Source organism: Sciurus vulgaris (genome assembly GCF_902686455.1).
Source record: "Sciurus vulgaris genome assembly, chromosome: 5".
In the NCBI taxonomy this organism is placed as follows: Eukaryota; Metazoa; Chordata; class Mammalia; order Rodentia; family Sciuridae; genus Sciurus; species Sciurus vulgaris.
Window position 1 is genome coordinate 73671472 of NC_136465.1, and position 26648 is coordinate 73698119.

General features: G+C 40.6%; 1 protein-coding gene across 1 annotated transcript; it reads left to right on the plus strand.

Moving 5' to 3' along the window:
• On the plus strand, window positions 1-26560 carry NCAPD2 (non-SMC condensin I complex subunit D2; the record flags this gene model as incomplete). Its single annotated transcript, XM_079141125.1, is given in 47 exon segments — window positions 1-861; window positions 1572-1720; window positions 4819-4894; window positions 5162-5220; window positions 5696-5877; window positions 6168-6310; window positions 11345-11472; window positions 11544-11667; window positions 11840-11987; window positions 13510-13707; window positions 14521-14655; window positions 14753-14840; window positions 14940-14948; window positions 14951-15119; window positions 16879-17003; window positions 17489-17725; window positions 18034-18068; window positions 18070-18121; window positions 18124-18141; window positions 18144-18207; window positions 18507-18591; window positions 20279-20285; window positions 20288-20317; window positions 20320-20358; window positions 20361-20430; window positions 20808-20912; window positions 20914-20938; window positions 21033-21117; window positions 21195-21305; window positions 21308-21361; window positions 21561-21733; window positions 22773-22884; window positions 22955-23050; window positions 23053-23077; window positions 23156-23205; window positions 23208-23310; window positions 23673-23725; window positions 23728-23790; window positions 23793-23848; window positions 23934-24028; window positions 24600-24680; window positions 24826-25009; window positions 25896-25982; window positions 25984-26023; window positions 26102-26212; window positions 26215-26256; window positions 26475-26560. Coding segments are annotated over 46 exon segments (4185 nt in total). The 5' UTR covers window positions 1-861; window positions 1572-1593.
• Between the last annotated feature and the right edge of the window lie 88 nt (window positions 26561-26648).

The following is a 26648-nucleotide window of genomic DNA, read 5'->3' on the forward strand; positions in this document are numbered from 1 at the left end:
ATTCACCGGAAATTTTGGAGCGCCGGGGTCAAGGGAGGTGACTGTTCGCTCTTAAAGCCTCCGAATATTGAAATTCCAAGAAAATTCACGCATTCCCGTGTCTTTGAGCGTCCTTCAACTGTGAAGGAGATGAAGGATCAGAACCTGGAATCTAGAGCTTTGGGGAATTAACAGACCAAGCTTTTTTCTTCGTGCGTCATAAAAGTCTTGGGTTATAGCCGTTTTACTACCCTCGTTTTACAGAAAGGAACTTGCCGGACGTCACACTAGCGGAGGAGATGGCAGAATTTGGATTAGAACCCAAGGCTTCTAACTCGCAACCTGGACTTGTCTCTCATCCAGGGGGTGAATGAGTGGGTCACTATTCCAAAGGCAGTACCACTGTCCAGCAGGAACGCGACATCTCTGTCAGGCGCTCCTAGGGCCTCCTACCAAAAACCAGGGCGAAAGGGTCCCTGTGCATCCGGAGGAAGCCTCACGCGCGCGGGACGTGGAGGCTGGGAGGGAGTCGGTGCGCTCTGTGGATAGTGCAGACACGCGCTCCAGGTCCTGTTCTGTGATTGGCTAGCCGCTCCAGCGAGCGACGCGATTGGCCCCTTTACAGCCGTTGGTATTTGAACTTGTTCGTGGTGACTTTGCCCGCGCGCCGCGGGGCTCACAGGCGGGTCTTTGTCTCATCCTGCCGAGGATTGGCCGGGTTCTCCGCCAACTTGAAAACTGCCTCTCTGATTGGTGCGTTTTGTGTACTCCTGTTTTCGTCCTGCCATTTCTGCTCTGCTACCCGAATCCGAGGAACCGTGGATAAGGTTTACAGGTGAGGCGTGGATTGAGGAACCCGGAGTTTGCGGCTGAGAAAGTCAGGTACGGTATGACGCAGTCTTTGGCAGTATGCGATAGGCAGGGAGGTGTAATAGGTATATCTTTGGGGAGCGATGTGCTAGAAACTGTGACAGATCCCGTCTATACAGTGTGTAGTTTGTGCAAATCGCACAACCTTAATTTCCTGATCTGTACAGTAAATTTTATTATTATGCCCTCTGTGGGATTGCGATTAAGAGGGCAAAATCGGATATGATATATTCAGAAAGTCTAACAAAATCTGACACAACGTATAAATAAAAATGTCAATGCGGATCCTCACATTCTGAAACCAACTAACCCATACTAGGCCACTGTTCTGGTCTCTGGTGGGACATTCTTTTATACCTAAAGAACTTTGCACTTTAAAGTGAAAATAGTAATGCTCACTTTATGCATCGATATGCCACTTAACAGTTCCTTAAATACTTTTGTAGTCATTGGTTTATTTGCTCCTCAGAGCAACTTTGTGATGTAATCAAATTAGTAACCTTCGGTTTGCCGATGAGACCCAGGGGATTAAGTTACATGACCAGTGGTAGAGTCATGACAAGAATTGGATTCTAGTTCAGGGTTGATTTCACATCCTCTAAGATAATGTTATCAACTGGTTGTAAACTGCAGATTTTTGTTGGAGTTGGGGAAATAATTGAAACCGATGCAAAGATAGGTCATAGATTTACACCCTGACATTTTTGCTGTTTGATTTCTAGCCTTGTGAGCTCGTGGAAGAATATGTCTCCCCAACTGTATGAGTTCCATCTGCCCTTATCCCCAGAGGAGTTGTTGAAAAGTGGAGGTGTGAATCACTATGTTGTGCAAGAGGTACTGCCTATCAGACATTTGCCATCCCAGCTTAGAGGTAAGACTTCATAGCTGTCATCGTACCCAGCACTTCATAACAACCATCCCATGCTTACTTAGGCAGCATGTATACTAAATTTGAAATAATACAGAGAAGCCTGGCATGCCCCTTGCATAAGGATAATATGCAAATTCATGAAGCATTCCATATTTCAAAACAAAAACCATTCCACATGTGATTATGCTGTTCTGAGCTATATCCCCAGCCCCTTTTATTTTTTATTTGGAGCTAGGGTCTCACTCAATTGCTTAGAGCCTACTAAGTTGCTGAGGCTGGCTTTGAACTTGCAGTTCTCCTGCCTCAGCCTCCCAAGTCATTGCGATTATAGGAGTGTTCCACAGTGCCAAACTATAGTAAACTACTTTTTTTTTATAAAAGTAGGGATACGCTCTAAAATAACAAAATACAGTATAGTAAACACATAAACCAGTAGCATAGACATTTATTATCAAGTATTATATACTATATATAATTGTATTTGCTGTACTTTTACATGTACTATACACATTCAATACAATAGGTTTGTTCACACCAGTTTAACCACAAACATTTGAGTAATTCCTTGGGCAACATATTACAGTGACTATCGCACCACTAGGGGTTAGGAACTTTTCAGCTCTGTTGCAATCTTACAGATCCACCATCACATATATATGTTGCCTGTCATTGACTGAAACAAGGTTATGCTGATTGTGTGTATAGTGAAGTTGTCTACAGAAGCCTTCAAATAACCAAAAATTACTTGTTTTTTACCAAGAAGACTCCATAGTGTCTCTGTACCTCTTGAAATTGTTTTGTACCAGGTTGCTTTGGAGAGGTATATTGAATAAAGACTTTGGAACCAGGCTGTCCAGATTTAAAGCCTGGCTCTATAAAGCTGACCTTGGGCAAGTTACTTAATTTTTTCTGTGTCTCTGTTTCCTCATCTATAAAGATAGGAATAATAATCTACTTCCTTTATTATCTGCTACAACAGAAAATGTAGGTTAAGGCAGCAGCTTGATAATATGACAACCATGAAGCAAACACCAAGGGGAGATAGGCTGGAATCATTATGAATTACCTAGGGATCTTGAAATACATAGTTTCAGATTCAGTAGCTCTGGGTGGGCCTTTTTATCCTGTATTTCTAGTAAGCTCCCACATCATGGTGCTAAGGCTACAAATTAAAGATCACATTATGAGGAAGAAGACTCTAGCATAACCTATACTATTTCCCACCTGACCTTTTTCCCAGCTTACTCCACTCCAACTATATTGGCATTTTCCAATTTCAGGGCCTTTGAATTAGTTTTTCTGCCTGCTTGGAATGCCCTTCCAAAGAATCTACATAAGTCATCTCCTTATTTCCTTAAGATCTCTGCTCAGATGTCACCTATCAGCAAGCCTTCTGTGATCACTTATAGAAATTGTCTGTCCTTACTCTGGCATACCCCATCTCATTTTATTTTTCTCCCTGATCCTTATAACCATTTGATATACTCCACATTTATTTATTGAGATTCTGGAGAGAAAGAACTCTTGTTATTTTGTCTAGTTATTTATTTGTTATATCCTCAAGTTCTTAACAATGCCTGGCACATAGTATCTGATCAGTAAATACTTGCTTGGTGAAGTAAATGATTTGATCTTGGTGTTTATAATAGTAGGAATGTTTAGATTCTAAACACCAAAATCATAATACCCATGAAATTGTTCTAAAATGGATCTCAGCTGGGTGTGATGGTATATACCTATAGTGCCAGCTACCTGGGAGACTGAGGTGGGAGGAATACTTGAGCCTTCCATAGGATTCATGAGTTTGAGACCAGCTTGGACAACATAATGATACCTCTTCTTAAAAAAAAAAAAAAAAAGATTCTTGGCTAGTGATAGAATACTTGCCTAGCATATGTAAGGCCCTGAGTTCAATTGTCAGCCCTACAAAAAATCATGTTAAAGTAATTCTTAAAAAGAACATATATGTGTATGTGTGTGTATGTGCACACATAAACACGCATATGTTATATGCACTGTAATAACTCAAGAATAACATGCTATAGTGTACAGCTATATATACCCACATAATATGAACAGAATAGTCTATTTATGGATGCTGTTGATGTTATCCACCCATCAGTCAATGCCCACACTCAACTTTGTTCCTTGTTGATCAACTGATTATTTGTTCAGATTTAGCAAGGCTCCTAGATAGTAATCTTGATCAGTTTTACCAATGTAGGTAATTCTGTTTCCCTTACTAGTCATTAGAAGAACAAGCACATGATCCAATTTTGGCTAAGTCTTTTGGGAAGCTTCTGATAAAGTTTTTAAAAGAAGAAAAAGCATAAGCTAGGAAAAAAAAATTTTTATTCTGCTTCTGGACATCAAATCAGGGAGAGGTGTTAAATAAAGATATAGATTTGTATGTACATATATAATCACATTGCATCTAACCATGAGATTAGAGTGAGTGTAGATGATGAAGAGAAGCAATTTTGTCATTGAACATCATTGAGTATACTTACACATACTAAGATAGCTGCTACATCACAAGGTGATATAATCTTATGGGACTACTGTCATATATGCAGTCCATGGTTGACTGAAACATCATTATTTGGTACGTGTCAATGCTTATTAAATTGCAAAGGGGGCCATAACTTTACAGAGAAGAAATGTGGCATGTGCCTACCAAGTGATCAAAGTTATATCACCAGTAATAAAATATTGCCACCGCATACTTTTTATTTTTGCAGTGCTGTGGGCTGACCTTAGCACCTTGTACATTCTAGACAAGCATCTGACCACTGAGCCACTTACCCAGCCTACCATCATGTATCTTTTGATACAATGGGTGAGAAGGACCCAGACCTTCCTTACTATGATAGACTTGCCAAAAATGTGTAACTTAAGTATAATCATGAGGAAATGTTAAGCAAACCCAAAATGAGTGACATTTTACAAAATAACTAGGTGACACTTTTTTAAAATGGCAAGGTCATGAAAGAGAAAAATTGGGGAAGACCAAGACATGTCAACTAAAGGCATTTTGAATAGAATTTACCAAAGAGGCCTCTCCCCTCCAAATTGATCAGTGTCTTTCATCTTTATAGTATTTCAGTCTGCTTTTCGAGCTCAAGGGCCACTTGCTATGTTGGAGCACTTTGATACTATCTACAGCATTTTACAGTAAGTAAAATTCCCAACTGATACTTTAAAAAGAACTGGTAGCTATTTACCCTAATCTTGCATGTTAGTTCTGAAATTCCAGATTGTAGGTTCACTGATAAATGGTTGTGGATGCTGATATCTCTACTAATAAGCGTCTCTACCCAGCTCATCACCATATTTATTATAGTTGAGCAATTTCACGTGTTTTTTCAAGCATTAGATTCCTTAGGTTAAAATGGGCTCTGCCAGTTCCTGTCTCACCCCCACACTTTCTTTCCTTCATAGTCACTTTCGAAGTATAGATCCTGGCCTCAAGGAAGATACTCTGGAATTCCTGATAAAAGGTGTTCATGGGTCAGGGGGTAGGGGATGGAAGGTGTTTGTTGTTTGTGTGTTTATTGTTTCCTACATTTTCTCAGCCACATGATGATATCAAGGCTGTTGTGATTCAGTTGGTTTGGCTAAGTCCAGGAATCTTTGACCTATTAAGGTCTGTAATCTTGGTGGGTGGTACAGAATTATGTGCACTCATTGTAAGGGCAGACCAACAAGAACATTCTCCTACTTTTGAACCACCTCTCTTTAATAGGGGTGATTCTTCCAGTTGCCAGGGAGAAATTGTGGTAACTGGAGTGAGAGTAGGAACAGGGTGTTTGAGGTATTAGGGTCAGGGGTTTCAAAGGACTTAGCTATGTTTTGACCACTGAGAGATGAAACACAGATCTTTGGTAATCTGATGGCTACAAGTTCTGAGTAGTTTGAAGTTAGGGTAGATGAAGAAAGTAAATGAAACCAACTCCCATATTCTATCTCTTACAGTGGTAAACCATCACTCCCAGGAGCTTCCAGCCATCCTGGATGATGCAGCTTTGAGTGTATCAGATAGAAGTGCCCATCTAAATTTGCTCAAAATGAACTGCTATGCTTTGATACGCCTTTTGGAATCCTTTGAGACCATGGCCAGCCAGACAAGTCTTATGGACCTGGATCCATGTGGGAAGGTAATTTGGAGTCTCTGTCTCACTTAATATGGGAGATGAGGAACTTGATGAGAAAGAAGGGAATCCAATGATTATGCAAATGCTTTCTGTCCTCATTTAGGGTTTAAGAAGAAGTACTCCAAAATGCCATAACATCTTTTTTCCTGATAAGTAGTTCTTCTACACTTTGCTTCTATATTACCTTCCACCTTGTCTCGATATTGGACGATTTAGGTACACAAACTGGCAGATCTTATCCTGACCCTCTTTGTTTCCTTATGTTTTCTTAAATGTATACATGATCCTTTTAGGGTAAGAAAGGCCGAACCAAAGCAGCTCATGGCTTTGACTGGGAAGAAGAAAGGCAACCAGTTCTTCAGCTTTTAACACAGCTACTCCAATTAGACATTCGTCACCTATGGAACCACTCAGTAATTGAAGAGGAATTTGTCAGGTGGGTAGTTTTTGGCTATAGATAATACTGAGCTGTGAGTAATAAGGATTCTACTGTTAGATATTCCTTTTATTTATTTGTTTACTTGTTTTTTTTACTTTTTTATTATCTTTTTTTTTTTTAATTTTTTTTTCTTTTTTTTTGGTGGTGATGGACCTTTATTTTATTCATTCATTTATATGCGGTGCTGAAAATGGAACCCAGTGCCTCACATGTTAGGCATGCACTCTACCACTGAGCCACAACCCCAGCCCTGTCTTTTTTTTGACAGTGATAAATATTTTTTTAAAAAATTTATATATGTATATAGAGTAATAATATCTGTCTCAATCTACCGTCCTTCCCATCCCCACCTGTCCCACCCCTCCCATCACAATCCAAAGCTCCTTCTTCTTCCTTACCCACCCCTCACTATGGATCAGCATCTGCTTATCAGAGAAAACATAAGGCCTTTGGTTTTTTGGGATTGGCTTGTTTCACTTAGCATGATATTCTCCAGTTCCATCCATTTACCTACAAATGCCATAATTTCATTCTTAAGTCTGAGTAATATTCCATTGTGTATATGTGCCACATTTTCTTTATCCATTCATCTGTTGAAGGGCATCTAGGTTGGTTTCATAATTTTGCTATTGTAAATTGAGCTGCTTTATACATTGATGTGGCTGTATCACTGTAGTTTGCTCATTTTAAGTCTTTTGGGTATAAATCGAGGAGTCTGATAGTTGGGTCAAATGGTGGTTCCATTCCAGGTTTTCTTAGGAATCTTCATACTGCTCTCTAAAGTGGTAGCACCAATCTGCAGTTCCACCAACAATGCCTAAGTATACCTTTTTCCCCACATCGTTGCCAACACATTATTGCTTATATTCTTGATAATTGCCATTCTGACTAGAATGAGGTAAAATCTTAGAACGGTTTTGATTTGCATTTCTCTAATTGCAAGAAATGATAAACATTTTTTCATATGTTTGTCAATCGTTTATATTTTTTCTTCTGTGACGTGTCTGTTCAGTTCCTTAGCCCATTTTTTGATTTGGTTGTTTGGTTTTTTGGTGCTAAGTTTTTTGAGTTCTTTATATATTTTGGAGATTAGAGCTCTAACTGAGGTGTGTGTGGTAAAGGTTTTTTCCCATTCTGTAGGCTCTCTCTTCAAATTATTGATTGTTTCTTTTGCTGAGAAGCTTTTTAGTTTGAATCCATCCCATTTATTGATTCTTAATTTTACTTCTTACAGTTTAGGAGTCTTGTTAAGGAAGTCAGGTCCTAAGCCAACATGATGAAGATTTGGGCTTACTTTTTCTTTTATTAGGCTCAGGATCCCTATTTTAATGCCTAACTCTTTGATCCACTTTGAGTTGATTTTTGTGCAGGGTGAGAGAGGTTTAATTTCATTTTGTTACATGTGGATTTCCAGTTTTCCTAGCACCATTTGTTGAATAAGCTGTCTTTTCTTTAATATATATTTTTGGCACCTTTGTCTAGTATGAGATAGCCATATTTATGTGTGTTTGTCTCTGTGTCTTCTGTTTTATACCATTGATCTACATGTCTATTTTGGTGCCAATACCATGCTCTATAGTATAGTTTAAGGTCTGGTATTGTGATGCCTCCTGCTTCACTCTTCTTGCTTAAGGATCGCCTTGCCTATTCTAGGTCTCTTATTTTTCCAAATGAATTTCATGATTGATTTTTCTATTTGTATGAAGAATATTATTGGGATTTTAATAGGAATTGCATTGAATCTGTATAATACTTTTGGTAGTATGGTCATTTTGACAATATTAATTCCTATCCAAGAGCATGGGAGATTTTTCCATCTTCTAAGGTCTTCTTCAATTTCTTTCTTTAGTGGTCTGTAGTTTTCATTGTAGAGGTCTTTCACCTCTTTGGTTAGATTGATTCCCAATTATTTTATTTTTGTTGAGTCTTTTGTGAATGGAATAGTTTTCCTAATTACTCTTGCAGTGGGTTCATTGCTTATGTATAGAAATGCATTTGATTCATGGGTATTGATTTTATATCCCACTACTTTGCTGAATTAATTTATCAGAAGTTTTCTGATGGAATTTTTTGGATCTTCTAAATATAGAATCGTGTTGTCAGCAAATACTGATAGTTGGAATCCTTTTCCTATTCGTATCCCTTTAATTTCTTTCATCTGTCTGATTGTTCTGGCTAGGGTTTCAAGGATGATGTTGAATAGAAGTGGTGAAAGAGAGCATTCCTGTCTTGTTCCAGTTTTTAGGGGGAATACTTTCAATTTTTCTCCATTTAGAATGATGTTGGCCATAGGCTTAGCATAGCTACCTTTTCCAGTGTTGAGGTATGTTCCTACTATCCCTATTTTTTCTAGTTTTTCAACATAAAGAGTTGTTGTATTTTGTCAAATGCTTTTTCTGCATCTATTGAGATAATAATATGATTCTTGTTTTTAAGTCTATTGATGTGTTGTATTACATTTATCAATTTCCATATGTTGAACTAAAAAAGCCGTATCTTTTTAATGTTTTTGTATGCGATTTGCCAGGATTTTATTGAGAATTTTTACATCTGTGTTCATGAGGACTATTGGTCTGAAGTTTTCTTTCCTTGATGTATCTTTATCTGGTTTTGGTATAAGGGTGATACTTATGGGTGATTCTATGATTCTATGAGGGTGGCCTCATAGAATGAGTTTGAAAGGGTTCCCTCCTTTTCTATTTCATGGAATAATTTGAGGAGTATTGGTGTTAATTCTTCTTTGAAGGTCTTGTAAAATTCAGCTGAGAATCCATCGGGTCCTGGGCTTTTCTTGGTTGGTAGGCTTTTGATGGTGTCTTCTATTTCATTACTTGAAATTGATCTGTTTAAATTGTATATGTCCTCCTGCATCAGTTTGGGTAGATCATATGTCTCTAGAAATTTGTCAATAGATATTCCTTTTAAAGACTTTATTTCATACCTCCATCTATCTGTAATACATAAATACATAATAATAATATGGAGTTCTTAAGAATGAGATAATAAATTTTAGAAATGATGTGAATTTCCTTAATGCCCACTGCCAGCATTATTATAGTATACAAAAATATTTAGTTTACATATTAAACTTTTGGAAACAAAAGTTTTTGCCTTTTAGAATTATTATAGACTAGAAGACAATTTTTTTTTTTTTTTTTTTTCGGTGCTGGGGATTGAATCCAGGGCCTTGTGCTTGCAAGGCAAGCACTCTATCAACTGAGTTATATCCTCAACCCTAGAAGACAATTTTTAAAATAATTAACACATATAGTATGTTTTACTGTTTAATACTATGGAGCAAAATAGAGGTAGGGGGTGGGAAGTTGACAAAAAGGAGTTGTGATTTTTAAATCAGCTGTTCAAACAAGACCTCTTTGCTGGGCATGGTGGTGTATGCCTGTAATCCCAGTAGGTTGGGACACTGAGGCAAAAGGATCATGAGTTCAAAGCCAGCCTCAGCAACTTAGCAAGGCCCTAAGCAACTTAACAAGAACCTGTCTCAAAAATAAAAATAAAACAAGGATTGGGAATGTGGCTCAGTGGTTAAGAGCCCTTGGGTTCAATCTCCAGTACAAAAAATAGACCTCTTTGAGGTGATGACATTTGAACAAAGAGCCAGAAGAGGTGAATGAGAGCTATGAGAATATCTGGAGGAATAGCAAGGGCAAGGAAAAGGAACAGCAAGTACTGAGACCCTAAGGAGGGAATGCATTTAGCATGTGTGAGTAAAGCAATAAGGCCTGAGAGGATGAAAGAGGTAATCTGTGACACAGTGAGAAGCCAAACTACAGATCCTTATAGGCTAACATGATGACTTTGAACTTTCTCAGAGTGATATGGTGCCACTCACAAGCAGGGCAGTAAGGTGATCTAACTCAACGTTTTTTCAGTCATCCTGGTTGTTGGATTGAAACACACCATGAAGGAAAAGGAGAAGTAAGAGATACATTATGAGGCCATTCCAGTTACTCAAACAAGATCATGGAATTGCATTGGAGATGGGCAGAAGTGGTTGGATTCTGTACTTTTTTTTCTTTTTTTAAGATGTTGATAGACCTTTATTTTATTCATTTATATGCAGTGCTGAGAATCAAACCCAGTGCCTCACACATGCTAGGCAAGCCCTCTACCACTGAGCCACAACCCCAGCCCTGTACTTTTTTTCTTAAGGTAGAGCTTATAGCATTTGCTTACAGATTGGGCATGAGGTATGAGGGGAAGGGTACAGTCAAGGATAATTCTCCCAGGGTCTTTGTCTGAGCATATGGGAGAATAGGGTTGTCAGTTAACTGAGGTATGAAAAAAGGCTGTGGGTACTTGTTTTGTGGGGAGGGATCAAAAGTTCTGTTTTTATTTTACAAAGTTTAAGATGCTTATTAGACATGTTAGAAAAGTTGTCAGATTCAGCTATTGAATGTACAAATCTGGAGTTCAAAACAGAGGTCTGGGATAAAGGTATATGTTTGGAAAGATGATGGTATTTAAATCCTTGAAACTAAGTGAGATCACTAAATCAATAAGTAACATAAAAGAGCAGAAATCCAAGGACTCCTAGGGCACTTTCAGTGCTTAAGGATATAGTCCAGCTCACCCTTACCATTAAGAGAGTAAAATGAAGAGGAATCAAAGAAATAGAAAAAGGTGTCTCAGTTGGTGTCCCAGAAGCCAAATGAAGCATATGTTTCAGGGAAAAAGTAAGTGATCAACCGTATCAAATGCAGTTGAAAGGTCTGTTTTGATAAGAACTGAATTGGCCATTACATTTAGCAATGAGAAGTCATTGGTGCCTTTGTCCTATCTCTGATGTGTATATCTTTGTTGGCATGGTAGCTGGTTGAAAGTCACTAATCTCAGAAGAAAGAGTATCTATTTGGGGTCAAAAGAGCAAAGCAAGTTGGTATGGAAGGTGATATAATAAAAAAAAATTTAAAAACAGAAGACCTTAATTTTTGGGAGTAATCCGGAAAAAATGAATGAGGCAGGACCCTCAATATGATTGACTCCAGACAGCTGATCTCCATCTCTTCTCAGTTTGGTTACTGGCTGTTGCTACCGCCTTCTGGAGAATCCCACCATTAGTCACCAGAAGAACCGTCCCACCCGGGAAGCCATAACACACCTGCTTGGGGTGGCCTTGACACGTTATAACCATATGCTCAGTAAGTTGTCCTCCATTTTGCCCTAACTTTGTCATTTTACCCATAAAATTCTTAAAATTAGTATTCCACAGGTGCCACTGTGAAGATCATCCAAATGCTGCAACATTTTGAACACCTGGCACCTGTACTGGTGGCAGCTGTGAGTCTGTGGGCAACTGATTATGGAATGAAGAGCATAGTGGGAGAAATTGTAAGGTGATTCTTCTTAAAGTTTCTAATTCTTGTTTTTTGCAGGAAGGGGATAAAGAAAGGGGAAATACATTCTCTGTACAATAGAAGATTCTTTCAGGTATTAGATACTAGTCTTCTCTCACTGGGAACTACGTTATTGAGCAATCTTACCCTGGCTGTTTTTTTCCTTGTATAGAGAGATTGGACAGAAGTGTCCCCAGGAGCTAAGTCGGGACCCTTTAGGGGCAAAGGGTTTTGCAGCCTTCCTGACAGAACTTGCAGAACGAGTCCCAGCTATCCTTATGTCCAGCATGTGCATTTTGCTAGATCATCTGGATGGAGAGGTATGTGGTCCACTGGGGATCTTTGAGATTTTTCTGGGGTTTTAAGTCTATTGTTAAAAGACAGTTCCTCCTCCTCCCCCTCCTCCCTTTTCTCTCCTCTTCCTTGTCTTCTTCTTTTTCTTTTCTTTAAATGTAGTTCTGAGGATCATCCCCAAGACTTTGCACATGCTCAGCATACACCCAGTGTCTGAGCTACACCTTTCTTGACTGGTGTGGTCCACAGCTTAAGTCTAGTGAGAATGACTTAGCTTTAATTCTGAGACTCAGAAAGAAGGCACTTCTTACCTTCTAACTTGATTTGCTTTATCCAAAAAAAAGAACGTTCTCAAATGGACCCATAATTCTTTCATTTCTCTCATCCGTGGATGCTAACCTGGCTGCTTCCCAAACTGATGTTGGGCATACCTAGGTGAATGTCAAGGTCAAAGATAGTCCACTCAAAATCAAATTTACTTTAACTTCTTGTAAAAGACTATTCTGGCCATGTATAGTGTTGTACACCTATAATCCCAGCTACTTTGGAGGCTGAGGCAGGAGGATTGCAAATTTGAGGGCAAGCTGGGCAATTTAGCGAGACCCTGTCTCAAAATACAAAATAAAAAAGGACTGGAGATGTAGTTCAGTGGTAGAGTGCCCCTGGGTTTAATCCCCAGTACTGGAGTGTGAGAGAGGGGAGGACTCTATCCTATGGCTCATGGTCTGCCAAAAATCCCAAACCCTATTTTTACCAGATGCTATAATAGATTTGCTTGGCACCCTAGGACTGATTTCTGCCTTCCTGGGTCTTACTTTCTGTCAGTAAAATGTGAGATGGAATGTGGGGAGGAAAGAGGATGTTTATTTGTTAAGAATTAAAGGCTTTGAGACCTCAGATGAAAGACAGTAACAAATGCTTTTGTGTAGGTGGGTGCATAAGATTTCATATTTAACTACAGATTGAGCATCCCTAATCCAAAATCTGAATTACTCCAAAATTCAAAACTTTTTTGAGTATCAACATGACACAAGTTCCATACCATGAAACTTTGTTTCATATATAGTTATTTAAAATATTATATAAGATTACCTTCAGTGTGTGTGTTTAAGGTATATCTGAAACATAAAAGAATTTCATGTTTAGACTTGGGTTCCATCCCCAAGTTCCATCATTATGTATATACAGATAGTCCAAAATGAGAAAAAATCCAAAACACTTCTGTCCAAAGCATTTCAGATAAAGCTTGTACCACTGTGCTTCCCTGAGTGAGCCTTACAGGACAAAACTGGTTTGGGCTCTTGTTTATTGTATTTCTACATTCTCCTTTGAGCAAACAAGTCCCCTCTGAGATTCAGCTTTTTTCCATAACTTTGGGAGTGAACACCTAGGCAGGTGACCAGAAAAGTCATAGCTAAGCACATACAAGCTTAACCTTGACTAAAGTCCTTGCTCCCCCTTTGTGCCTGAATGGGCACACAAGTTTAGAGAGAGGGAAGTTAATATGGAAGTACAGAGGGCCATACCAACTTTATTTCTCCCTCTTAGAATTACATGATGCGTAATGCTGTGTTAGCAGCCATGGCAGAGATGGTACTGCAGGTTCTGAATGGTGATCAACTGGAAGAAGCAGGCCGAGAAACCAGAGATCAGTTTTTGGATACCTTGCAGGCCCATGGCTATGATGTCAACTCTTTTGTTCGGAGCCGTGTTTTACAGCTCTTCACTCGAATTGTTCAGCAGAAGGTAAGCAATCTTCTATGTCATAAAGTCATACGGTATTCCTCTATAGATGGCCAAAGTAAAGAGGAATGTTTGCCTTAAAGAAGAGTCTAGAATTTGGATTTTTATTACCAATAATAAAATTATTTCTCTAGTAAGGACAAGGATGTATGACTCTAGTTAAGACTGTAATGTGTCATATATATATATATATGTACACATATATGTATATATATGTACATGTGTATATATATATATATATATATACACACACACAATGGAATATTACTCAGCCATAAAGAATGATAAAATTAAGGCATTTGCAGGCAAATGGATGAAATTGGAGAATATCATGCTAATTGAGATAAGCCAATCTCAAAAAAACCAAAGGACGAATGATCTCGCCGATAAGCAGATGATGACACATAATGGGGGGGTGGCAGGGGTTAGGGTTGGGGTTAGGGTTAGGGTTAGGGAGAGGGGCAAGAATGGAGGAAGGAAGAATTGTATAGAGGGAAAAGAGGGGTGGGAAGGGTGTGGGGGAAGGGAAAAAATAACAGAATGAATCAAACAACATTACCCTATGTAAATTTATGATTACACAAATGGTATGCCTTTACTCCATGTACAAACAGAGAAACAATATGTATCCCATTTGTTTACAAAAAAAAAAAGACTGTAATGTGTCTTACTCACTACAGAGAATACTGTTTACATATTTTATATCCCATAGAAATTTTCTTTACAAATAGCTTGGTTTAGAGTATACTTTAAGATCATCTTGAACAGAATTGATGAGTGGGATGTGAGCTGATTCTTCTCTTCCTGCCCACCTAGGCCCTTCCTCTGACACGTTTCCAGGCAGTGGTGGCCTTAGCAGTGGGACGTCTGGCAGACAAGTCAGTGCTAGTATGTAAAAATGCCATCCAGCTCCTGGCCAGCTTTTTAGCCAATAATCCCTTTTCCTGCAAGGTAAGAAGACTTGGGCCATTCAAAAGAGAAAGAATGAAATGGAAACAGAAACAAAATTATGTCACTTAGTAACCCCATACTCCCTCTACCTTGATAGCTTAGTGATACTGACCTTGCTGGACCGCTACAGAAGGAGACCCAGAAACTACAAGAGATGAGAGCCCAGAGACAAACTGCCACTGCTTGTGAGTAATTACTGTGTGGAGAAGAGTCCTCACCCCAGACAGCCTTCTTCCTATGGTCAGAAACTCCAATGAAAGAAACTAACTGAGATTCTCATTCAGCTGCAGCAGTAGACCAGAGGAAGAATGGGAAGCCATGCTGCCAGAATTGAAGTCCACACTTCAGCAGCTTCTAAAGCTTCCCCAGGAAGAAGAGGAGATTCCTGAGCAAATTGCTCATACAGAGACCACAGAAGAGGTGAAAGGACGCATCCATCAACTACTTGCCAAAGCTAGTTACAAGTATGTGAAAGAATGAGATCTCTAATGATCTGTTTGGGTTTAGAATTAATCTTGAGACAGTTACACAATGTCTCTTTAAAATGAACTATATTCTGAGGTATGCTGCTGCCAGATGATGGTAGGTGTTTGCACTGTAGGAATGGTCTGAACAAAGACATAGTCCACAATTAAGCATGCTTTTCTACTTTTATATTAATGTTTTTTGAAACTACTAAAACAAAATATGAACAGAATTATATAATTAAACAAGTCCTCATCAATTTGAAGAATACCTATAAGTACAATTTTAGTTGTATAATCTTGTATAAGTTGCTTAACTCAGTTTTGTTATCTCTAAAATAAGAAATTGAGTAGCTCATATGATTTCTAAAGACTTTCTAATTCTAAATTCTACGAACTAAGAAATATCAAACTTACTTAATATTACTTTAGTAATAAACCTGAATCTCCATCTTAGAGAAAAGATTTCTCCCAGTGTTTTTGTGACTCTAGAACTTCAAAGCAGCTTAGCAACAAAAGCCATTATAACTGCCAACATGTACTCTTAAACTTCAGCTGCACATTGCTTATTTCTTTCTGGTTTTTTTTTAAGACTTTTTTGTTGTAGATGGACGTAATACCTTTATTTATTTGTTTGTTAGTTCATTTATTTATTTATTGGGTGCAGAGAATCGAACCCAATGCCTCATGCCTGCCAGGCAAGCACTCTACCACTGAGCTACAACCCCAGCCCCATAATTCTTTCTTAATTAGGCTGTTAAAAAAAAAAAACTAAAAAGGGTGGCTAGTTTGACCTCTAACTTCTCTATGTCTTTTTATTTTACTAAAGCATAAGTAAAGTCTGTAGTTTTATGACTGCTTCTTTTTCCTCTAAGCATTCTAGTATTTTCTCCCATCAATCAAAGATTTCTTCTCATGTTACTGTTGTCACCCCCACCCCCTTCAGAAATCCTTCAACAGTAGATGCTGGGTCAAATTCCTAATTGAGGTTTTAGCCTAACAACCAGCAATTTTTCCTCTCTGCTTTTTGTATATTCTGCTTTAAATTTGTATAATTTTTTATGGTCTCTACCCATGATTTTTTAAGTAGCTGATACCAGATTGTCTACCCATTTTACAAATATAGAAATAGAGGTCAGGTTAGCTAACTTTTGATCATCGCTAGTAAATAGCAAAGTTGAGTCTAACTCTTCAGAGTACAAATCCAGAGTTGTTTTGCTTCCAGTTACAAATTTAAGCATATATTAGAACAAACTTTTTGTTTGCTTGTTTTTGTTTTTTGGTGAATTGAACTCAAGGGTGCTTAACCACTGAGCCACATCCCCAGTCCATTTAATTTTTTATCTTTTTTGAGACAGGGTCCACTAGGATCTTACAGCCAAGTTGCTGAGGCTGGTTTTGAATCTGTGATCCTCCTGCCTCAGCCTCCTGAGCAGCTGGGATTTCAGGTGTGTGCCACTACTGCCAACTAGAAAAAAATATTTTAAATGACTTTTTTTTTTTAATCCCTAGGTAGGTACAAATTAAGTTACTTTTTTTTTTTTTTTTTTTTTTTTAAGCAGAAATCTTTTTAAGAAAATTAGGCAAGGGCTAGGAATGCTGTTCAGTGACAGAGCATGTGCCTAACATGAGATATGTTCCTTTTGTTTGGGCTACGAGGCCCAGGAGCTTGATGGAATCATGAGGTAGGCACCCTTACTAAAGGCTGTAGCAACACTCTTCTGGGTGCTGAACTGGTGATGGGTTTGTGTTCTTTCAGGCAGGCCATCATTCTTGCTCGAGAAGCTACAGGCCACTTCCAGGAGTCTGAACTCTTCAGTCATACAGACCCAGAGGAATCAGAAGAGACCAGGTTTCTAAATATCTTAGGAGTTATCTTCAAAGGTAATCCTTTTTCTTCTCAGTCAATGAACATTCCAACTAGTCTATATTGAGCATTTACTTTATGTCAGACACTGTCCTGGCTAACAGAAACTGGTGCTCAAAAGAGGCCAGAGGGGAGTTGGCAATACTTCTGCTCTGGAATGGGAACAGCCTTGTTACAGGGTGACTATCCAGTAATCTTTTTTTGAGAAATGAACAAAAATGTCTTAGAACAGGTTTTTTTTGTTTTTTTCTTTTAATTTTCTTTTTAGTTGTAGATGGACCATGATACCTTTATTTATTTATTTTATGTGGTGCTGAGGATTGAACCAGTGCCTCACATGTGCTAAGCAAGAATTCTACCACTGAGCTACAATTCCAGCACTAGAATAGCTTTTAATCTCATACTTAATGTTGCAGGGGAAAAAATAATGCAGGGATGTTGATAGCTGTTGGATTCCCCCATATTCCCTTAACAAAAACTGTCCTGTACTTCTAACTCCTAGGCCCAGTATCTTCCACAAAGAACAATTCTCAGGGATCTGATAAGAATGTGGTTCTAGAACAGATTAACTACAAAGACGCTCCCAGTGTATCAGAGCCTGTGAGATCCGAGGGGAATGATGAACTGGTGAAGCAGGAGATGCTGGTGCAGTATCTACAGGATGCATATAGCTTTTCTAGGAAGATTACAGAGGCCATTGGCATCATCAGCAAGATGATGTATGAAAACACAACTACAGGTAGGCCAGGGTCTCATTCAGAACGAACTGTTTCTTAGAGTTGGAAAACTTGTCCCATCCATATTTTATTGATCTCTCCCTGCTCCTTTAAAGGGCAAGTGATCTTTACTTCCATTTGTTTTGTACAGCTCATATATCTTAATGTGTATAGTATTCTGTGATAAAAGCATTATAGGAGGAGTTGACAGTCTCCAGGAAAATGAGGAAAGTCTCCACTTGGATGTTACTATGTTAAGAAGGGATCTTTTCTGTAGATACTAGGGGAGTTTTGCCAAGTAGATGGGTGACATTTGTATCTGTTCTCTCAGTGGTGCAGGAGGTGATAGAATTCTTTGTGATGGTTATTCCAATTTGGGGTACCCCAGGCCCTGTTTGGGGTACGCCGCATGCTGCCTCTCATTGGTCTAAGGAGCCTGGTGTCGGGAAGCTGTGCTTACTGCCTACCGCCCACTCTACCTCAACCCCAAAGGGGAGTCTGCCAGGTACGTGGCCTTCTTTTGTCTTTCTGAGGTTATCTTCTCACAGGATTTTTCTAGTCTGCTAAGAAAGTGGCATCCTTCCAGAGGAGTTTCAAATTGATAGGCAGGTTTTTTTGTTTGTTTGTTTTGTTTTGTTTTTTATAGATTTAGTAGATTTATAATAGAGTTCAGGTGGGACTAGATTTTCAGTGAAGCCTATCCTAAACAATTATTTGACAATGTGGTGGGAAAACCCTAATAACCCATTTTCCAAGTTCAACTTACCAGTCTTTCAATGACATCTATCTCTGCTATACCCACAGGGCCAAGGCCCAGGCTTTGATTCAGAATCTCTCTTTGTTGCTAGTGGATGCTTCTGTTGGGACCATTCAGTGTCTTGAGGAAATTGTAAGTCTTCTCACTAGCTCTCTTTTTATTCATTCGACAAATATTAGCAAATACATATTCAGCAGTTTACTTGACCCATAAAGAAATGTAAGACTATTTACTTTCACATTTCCAACTATAAAGGAAACAATCTGGTTGATAGTCAAAAACACAAAAGTTTTTTTTTTAAGTTGTTACTGAACCTTTATTTTATTTATATGCAGTGCTGAGAATCAAACCCAGTGCCCCACACATGCTAAGCAAGTGCTCTACCACTGAGCCACAACCCCAGCCCCAAAATAAAACACTTTTAGAATAATGCAGCAAGTCGATAATTGTTAGGTTAGGTGGCACTAGTAATGATTAAAATAGCAATAATAATAAAATAACAACATTTAAATGATATTTCATCCTCAACAACTCTGTGAGGTAGTTTTCTCTGCCTTTTACAGTGAGAAATCTGTGAGTCTCAGTAGGAGGTTAAGGAACTTGGCTAGTTACAGCTAGTTAGTGACTGGCCCTGAGAACTCCAGGAAACATGCTTAACTACTGTGCTGTTCTGAGAAGTATGGAGTGGGAACAAGAGCTGTCTGTGGTAGAATGGCCAAGGGAAGCTGTGAAAAGGTATTAAGAGTTTAAGTCTTGAAAGATAAACAGAATTTAAAGAGAGACTGGAAGAAGAACACGTCAGAAACCCAAGGAGACAACTGTGTTTGTAAATGAGGAATATTGTTCTGGCTCAAGACTGCTATCTAGAACAGACATGAAGTTGGGAATATAGTTGGAACTAAATTGTGAAGGTCCCTGAATATCTTTCAAAGTCTAGAGCTTCAACTGTGTTAGTCAGGGACAAGCATTTTAATGAGGCAAACCTCCCTAGAACACATTTGCATGTGGGAATGGCAGAGGTGGTGTTGACCTCCAGCTTCCACTGGGAGGAGCACTGCTGCCTGCTATATTTTTCTCTTCCCTGGGTAAAAGAAGTTATCCTGGTGGTGGTAAGGGGCCTGAAATTGCCCGGGCTGGTTAGTGGTCAAGAGCCTGTGCAGTAGTTAGAGGAGTGCCACTTCAAAGTGGTAAACCATAGGACTATGGTGGGAGAAGACAGATGTTTGGTGAGACTGACCCAGCATCGCATACAAGGTAGTGGAGGAGGGGTTAGAGACAGTACGGGAAGGTTACTAGAGGCTATTATAGGTGTGCAGTGACAAGGGGTGAGACTCTGACCTGGAGGAATAGCTACAGAATTGAACTTGCCAAAGACAAATATTAAAGGAAAGATAGGTAGGACTAATTCATAAAAAATTAGGTGACTGAAATTTTAAGTGTATATAATAAGAGAGTTGGTACTATTAGCAAAATGAAAAGGCAGGCAAGAATGATGGCTTTCATTTTAGACAGTGTGAGTTTGTGGTAATAGTTTTAAAAACCTAGAAAATCTCTAGAATGTAGTCAGAACTATGGACTCCACATGGAACTTGAAAAGATCAGTGTGATGAATCACTTTACCAAGTGTAGTTTTAAAGCGCATGGAGTAGAAAAGTAGAAATGGATACAGAAGCACCTATTTTACATTTTGAGTGTCATTTTTTTCCTTTTCCACTTCCAAAGATTAATTTTACTTGCTTCAGATTCTCAATCTTGTTTTCAGAGAAGTGAACCAAAGAGATTTGTTTTTTGGCCTGATCCCTCTTTCTTTTCTCCTCAGCTCTGTGAGTTGTGCAAAAGGATGAGTTCAAACCAGCAGTGACCAAGTGCTGTGGGAGCGGGCCACTGAGAAGGTCCACTGTCTCCTCTGGAGCGCTGTTCCTCTGTCAGTTCTTGGCAGATGGCACCTGGTGAGGCTCAGATCAGTAAGCAGTAGAGTGGTAGAGAAAAGAAGGTTCTGGAAGGCGACTTGTTCTTTAGTAGGAGCAGTCAGACCCGGCTGAGCTCTGCTGGGAGTTGGCTACCTAAATGAAGAATATCCTAAGCCCTCCTGCCTAGTAGAAATAGATTCACCAGAGCCAGAAGGATCCAAGGAGCCAGCCCTGTGTCAGCCTCATGTTGGGTGCTGGTGCCTACCTACTGGCATTGTCCCTCAGAGTCTGTCCATAATTGCCTTTAACTTTTTTTTTTGGGCGGGGGGGGAGCTGGGGATCGAACCCAGGGCCTTGTGTTTATAAGGCAAGCACTCTACGGACTGAGCTATCTCCCCAGCCCCCTGCCTTTTAACTCTTATGACTTCTTTCCCCTAGAGGAAAACCAGAAATTGTTGGAAGCAACTTAGACACACTGGTGAGCATAGGGCTGGATGAGAAGTTCCCACAGGACTACAGGCTGGCCCAACAGGTGTGCATGCCATGCGAACATATCCGATAGGAGGAAGGTATGTGGAGTGGTTATGCCAAACTAAGGAGAGTGGATATCCTTTTATACACCCTCTACACACATTTTGCACTCTGTTTTCCTTGTTTCCATAGCCTTGTCTGGGCAAACGTCACCCTCCCTTCCGGCTGCCTCAGGACCATAGGTTGTTTGAGCGACTTCAGGAGGTAGTTACTAAAGGTGAGATTTCCAAAAGGGCTCTGGACAGAACCGAGACCTTTGTCTGCAGAGAACAACTTGTCCCTTCTCTGATTTAGGCTTTGCCCACCCAGACCCACTCTGGATCCCATTCAAAGAGGTAGCAGTGACCCTCACTTACCAACTGGCAGAGGGCCCTGAGGTTATCTGTGCCCAGATGTTGCAGGGCTGTGCAAGCAGGCCCTAGAGAAGCTGGAGGAAAAGAGCACCAGTCAGGAGGACCCCAGTAAGTGGGCAGAGGTTTGCTGGGCCTTGGGGTGGACAGCAGCTTCTGCTGTTTGCCCTGCAGGGCCAGAAGCTACTGCTACCAGCCTTTCTACAACCTCTCAGCCCACACTGTCTCATTTTTGTCCAAGTTGAAGTTGGAACAGTAAGTTTGATGGAATTTGACCATGTCTTCTCCCGCCTTTCCTCTCTCTCCTCAGAGGAGACTGTCCCAATGCTCCCCACTTTTCTGCTGATGAACCTGCTGTCACTGGCTGGGGATGTGGCCCTGCAGCAGTTGGTGCATTTGGAACAGGCAGTGAGTGGAGAGCTCTGTAGGCGCCGAGTTCTTCGGGAAGAACAGGAACACAAATCCAAGGACCCCAAGGAGAAGGTGAACAGAGCATTTGGACAATGGGTTCATGTCCCCAGAATTTCCCAGAGTTGTTTCATGACCTGGGTCAAAACATTTCCTTGTGGGGATCTCTGCTTCTCTATTAAATGAAGATTCTCTGCCTCTTTGTTGCAACTACCCTGGGAAAGATTAGTGTAAACAAAGATTGAACAGTCTGTCCGTGCTCACTAGGAAGAAGAGTATTAGGTAAATACAACTACAGAGCTGGGCAACTCAACATTAAAAAAGGCTTTACCTGAGGCAGTGTTTGTTAGAACATCATGAACCAGCCCCCTTCCCATCAGCTTTCACTACTGGCCCCGCACATCGAGGGACCTCATATCTCTCCACTAAGGCAGCTCTCTTATAAACACTAAGACAGCCTTGCAACAGTGGGTAAAGTCTGACCTTCTCTATGACCTTGAACCATTGTTTGGAATCAATCCACTTATTTACCATTATACGTAAACTACCTCTTCTATGAGAATGAATTTTTTAAAAGTGTAGAAATCTGCATTGGCAGCTTAAAAACAAATACAGAGAACCTAGTTATTTCCTTATTTAAGATTTCTTTTTTGGGTTGGGGCTATAGCTCAGTGGTAGAGCTCTCGCCTCGCATGTGTAAGACTGGGTTGATCCTTGGCACCACATAAAAAGTAAATAAAGTTTTTTTTTTTTTTTAAATTCTTTCTCAGTATGCCTATAATCTCAGTGGCTCAGGAGGCTGAGGCAGGAGGATCACAAGTTCAAAGCCAGCCTCAGCAACTTAGCAGGGCCCTAAGCAACTCAGTGGGACCCTGTCCCTAAATAAAATACAACAAATAGGGCTGGGGACATGGCTTAGTGGTTAAGTGCTCCTGGGTTTAATCCCCAATACAAAAAAAAAAAAGCTTTCTCTTTACATACACAAACATTTGGCAATTTTATGAATGGTTTTGTAGACATCACCTTTCCTCAGATCTTCATGCAAATGAAGTGTTAGGCTATATATGATGTCTCTGGTCACTCATGAACAGATCACCGTGATCTTTTCCTTTAGAATTCAAGCTCTGAGACCACCATGGAGGAGGAGCTGGGGTTGGTGGGGGCCACCGCTGATGACACAGAGGCAGAATTAATCCGTAGCATCTGTGAGATGGAACTGTTGGATGGTAAGAAAATTGCTAGGTGACCTCCCCCAATTGAGATAACACATCCCAAACAGAGTTGTTCTTCCAACAGGCAAACAGATACTGGCTGCCTTTGTTCCACTTTTGCTCCAAAGTCTGCAACACCCTGGCCTCTATGGCAACCCAGACCTCTCTGCAGCTGCTTCACTTGCCTTGGCAAGTTCTGCATGATCAGGTAGTCCCCGAGTTGGTTACTATCTCAAAAGAGGACGGAGATGATAGGCTTCTCTGATGTTTCTCTCCTTGCCCCTAGTGCTACTTTCTGTGACTCCCAGCTTCGTCTTCTGTTCACCATGCTAGAAAAGTCTCGCTCCCCATTGTTCGGTCTAATCTCATGATTGCTACTGGGGATCTGGCCATCCGTTTTCCCAACTTGGTGGATCCCTGGACACCTCATCTGTATGCTCGGTAAGAGATCCCTTGCATTTGAGTTGTCCCTGATTGTTCCCACAGTCTGTTATGTCAGTGTGAGAGTCACTAAGACTGTATATATTTCCCTGGTCTTGACACTACCTTCAACATCTACTTCATACTTAACCTGTATAGGCCCCTGACTAAGTGTGACTCTAAGGGAATTGAAGCTTCAGTGCAGTGCTTTGGCTACAAGTTTTGCCTTTCCCCCTAACTACAGCTTTCAACTGTAGACAGCATTCTAACTGCTTCTAGCATGGCATCCTGTGGGTAATAGATCCTTGCCGAGGGCCTTTCCTGCTGATTTTAAGATGTAGCTGAGAGGTCTTGGTCCCAATGACTTGAGATTTCATTCCTAGCCTCAGGGACCCAGCTCCACAAGTGCGGAAGACAGCAGGGCTGGTGATGACCCACTGATCCTAAAGGACATGGTAAAAGTGAAGGGGCAGGTGAGCGAGATGGCTGTGCTGCTCATCGACCTGAGCCTCAGATCGCTGCCTTAGCCAAGAACTTCTTCAATGAGCTTTCTCACAAGGTGAGAGGTGAAGAGGCAACTTGGGGCCTGCTGCAGGAGTACGTAGATCACCTCATCTCTTAGCATGATTCTTTCTCCTCTACAGGGCAACGCCATCTATAATCTCCTTCCAGATATCATCAGCCGCCTGTCAGACCCCGAGGGTGGGGTGGAGGAAGAGTGTTTTCACACCATCATGAAGTATAGTTCCCTGGGCCTTGGAGCACATTTTCAGTAGCATACAGGCTTAGGAATCAAACATACCTGAATTGGAATTCCAGCTCAGCTTTATTCCATTTATTCTTTTGGCAGCACTTGGGGATGAACCCATGGGCCTCACATATCCCTGGCCAGCCCCCAGCCACCGATTTGCCCCTCCAGCCCTAGGTCTGCTTCTTTTTAGCCACATGGCCTTCAGCAGTAACTTGACCTTCTCTGTGCCTATTTCCTCCTTTATAAAATGAGGTTTATACTACTTGTCTCATATTAAATAAGATACTATTCTTCCCATGGCAGAAGGCACACAGTAGTTCTCCCAAATGGCAGCTTTTCTTGTTAATTTCAATTCACAATAAAAATTTCTGGGGGGTGGGTTCTCTAATGTCTGGGAGAGGGCAAGAGGAGCATCGTGAGGCAATTAGAGGGCCATGACCAAGAACATTCTTCTACTGAGCAAGGGCAGAGAAGTCTGGTGCTAGGTTAGGGTCCAGCATAGGCCTTAGTGGATGAGGTGCTCCTTGCTGATCACATATCCTCATTTCCCCTTCTGCAGGCAGCTCCTCTCCTACATCACCAAGGACAAGCAGACCGAGAGCTTGGTGGAGAAGCTATGTCAGCGGTTCCGCACAGCCCGGTACATTACCTTCCCTGAAAGATCTTTGTGCTAACAGTAGCCATGTGGGGGAAAGAAACCCCCAGTGGCATACCTGGGACCAAGGAAGACCTAGGAGGAAGGATAACCCTTGAGCTGTTGCTCACAAAGCCCTTCCCATCTGCAGAACTGAGCGACAGTACCGGGACGTGGCCTACTGCATGTCACAGCTGCCCCTCACAGAGCGAGGTCTCCGCAAGATGCTCGACAATTTTGACTGCTTTGGAGATAAACTGTCAGATGAGTCCATCTTCGGAGCTCTTTTGTCTGTTGTAGGCAAATTGCGAAGAGGGGCCAAACCTGAGGGCAAGGCAAGCAGCATGGTTTAATATGGGTTGCTCTCTATAGGCACTGTTCTAAGGCTCTTCTGCTCACATTACTGCATTACTTATCCCTAGCTTCACCTTCACTATAACCAAATTACCAGGGTGACTTGATAACAGATTTTTTAAAATTTTGTTGTTTTTGTGATACTAGTGATTGAACCCAGGGGCACTTTCCCTCTGAGCTATATTCCCAGTTCCTTTTTATTTTATTTTGACACAGGGTATTATTAAGTTGTCAGGCTGTCCTTGTGATCTTCCTGTCTCAACCTCCCAGGTCTTTGGGATTACAGGTGTGCACTACCATGACAGGCTGAGGACCAGATCTTTCTGTCTCCAATTCCTCTTTCTTTCTCTCTCTCCTCGAGATAGACTTTCCTGAGTAGTTTTAGATTCAAAGCAAAATTGAATAGTAAGTCAGAGTTCCCGTATATCCATCTCCACACATATAACCTTCCCCACTATCAGTTTCCTACACCAAAGTGATACATTTATTAGTCTACATTGACATTGACAAGATTGGATTAGTGACCACATTAACAGATCATCACCCAAAGTCCATAATTTACATTAGCATTCACTAAGTATCATAACATGCCACCATTAGAGTATCATTAGTTTGCCCTAACATTTCCTGTGTTCTACCTATTCCCCCCTTCATCCTCCCACCTTTTAGCAGCACTAATCTTTTTTATTTATTCATGGTTTGTCTTTTCCAGAATGTCATATAGTTGAAGGCAAATAGTATATAGCCTGTTCAGTTGACTCCACAATAAACATTTGCCATTCTTCCACATCTTTCATTGCCCTGTCTTTTCAATCATAGAATAACAATGTCTCCAGTCATGATGTTTATCTACTTTTTTCCCACCAGGCTATAATAGATGAATTCGAGCAGAAGCTTCGGGCCTGTCACACCAGAGGATTAAATGGAATAGAGGAGCTTGAGATTGGCCAAGGAGGGTAGCCAGAGAGCCCCATCAGCCAGGAAACAATCTTCTGGTATGGGACACGCCCCACAGTGGCAAGCCCACAAGCAACAGTTACCTTTCTCTTCTTCTAATCACATCTCTCTTTTAGTCCCTAGGCATCAGCCTTTGGCCTCTGCCTCTGCAGACAATGACTTTGTCACACCTAAGCCTCGCCGTACTACCCGTCAACTTCCAAAAACTCAGCAGCACACTTGGAAGAAGAACCCAAGGTTGTCTTCTCAAGCGATGAGTCCAGCGAGGAAGGTATGATACTCCTTCTTGTATGACTACTTTTGATGGATGCCTCTTGTAATGCACAATGGGGTATAGATTCCTTTTGCCCCGTTGCTCCATAATGTTTTGTGCGGTTTGGATTTATCTCTACAGTGTGGTGTGGGGCTATCATTTTTGTTCTCTGAGATCTATTTTTTTTCACCATCTTTGTGACTCAGCTTTTCCTACTCCTCCAATTCTTTGAACAGAGCTTTCAGCAGAGATGACAGAAGATGAGACACCCAAGAAAACAACCCCACTCCGCAGAGCATCCACTCTTAGGCACAGATCTTAGGAAGTCATCTTGCCTCTTCTCATCCCTGCTGTGCAGGGTATCCTGTGGGATGACCTTGAATTCTGGTTCTCTTATCCCTGTATAATAT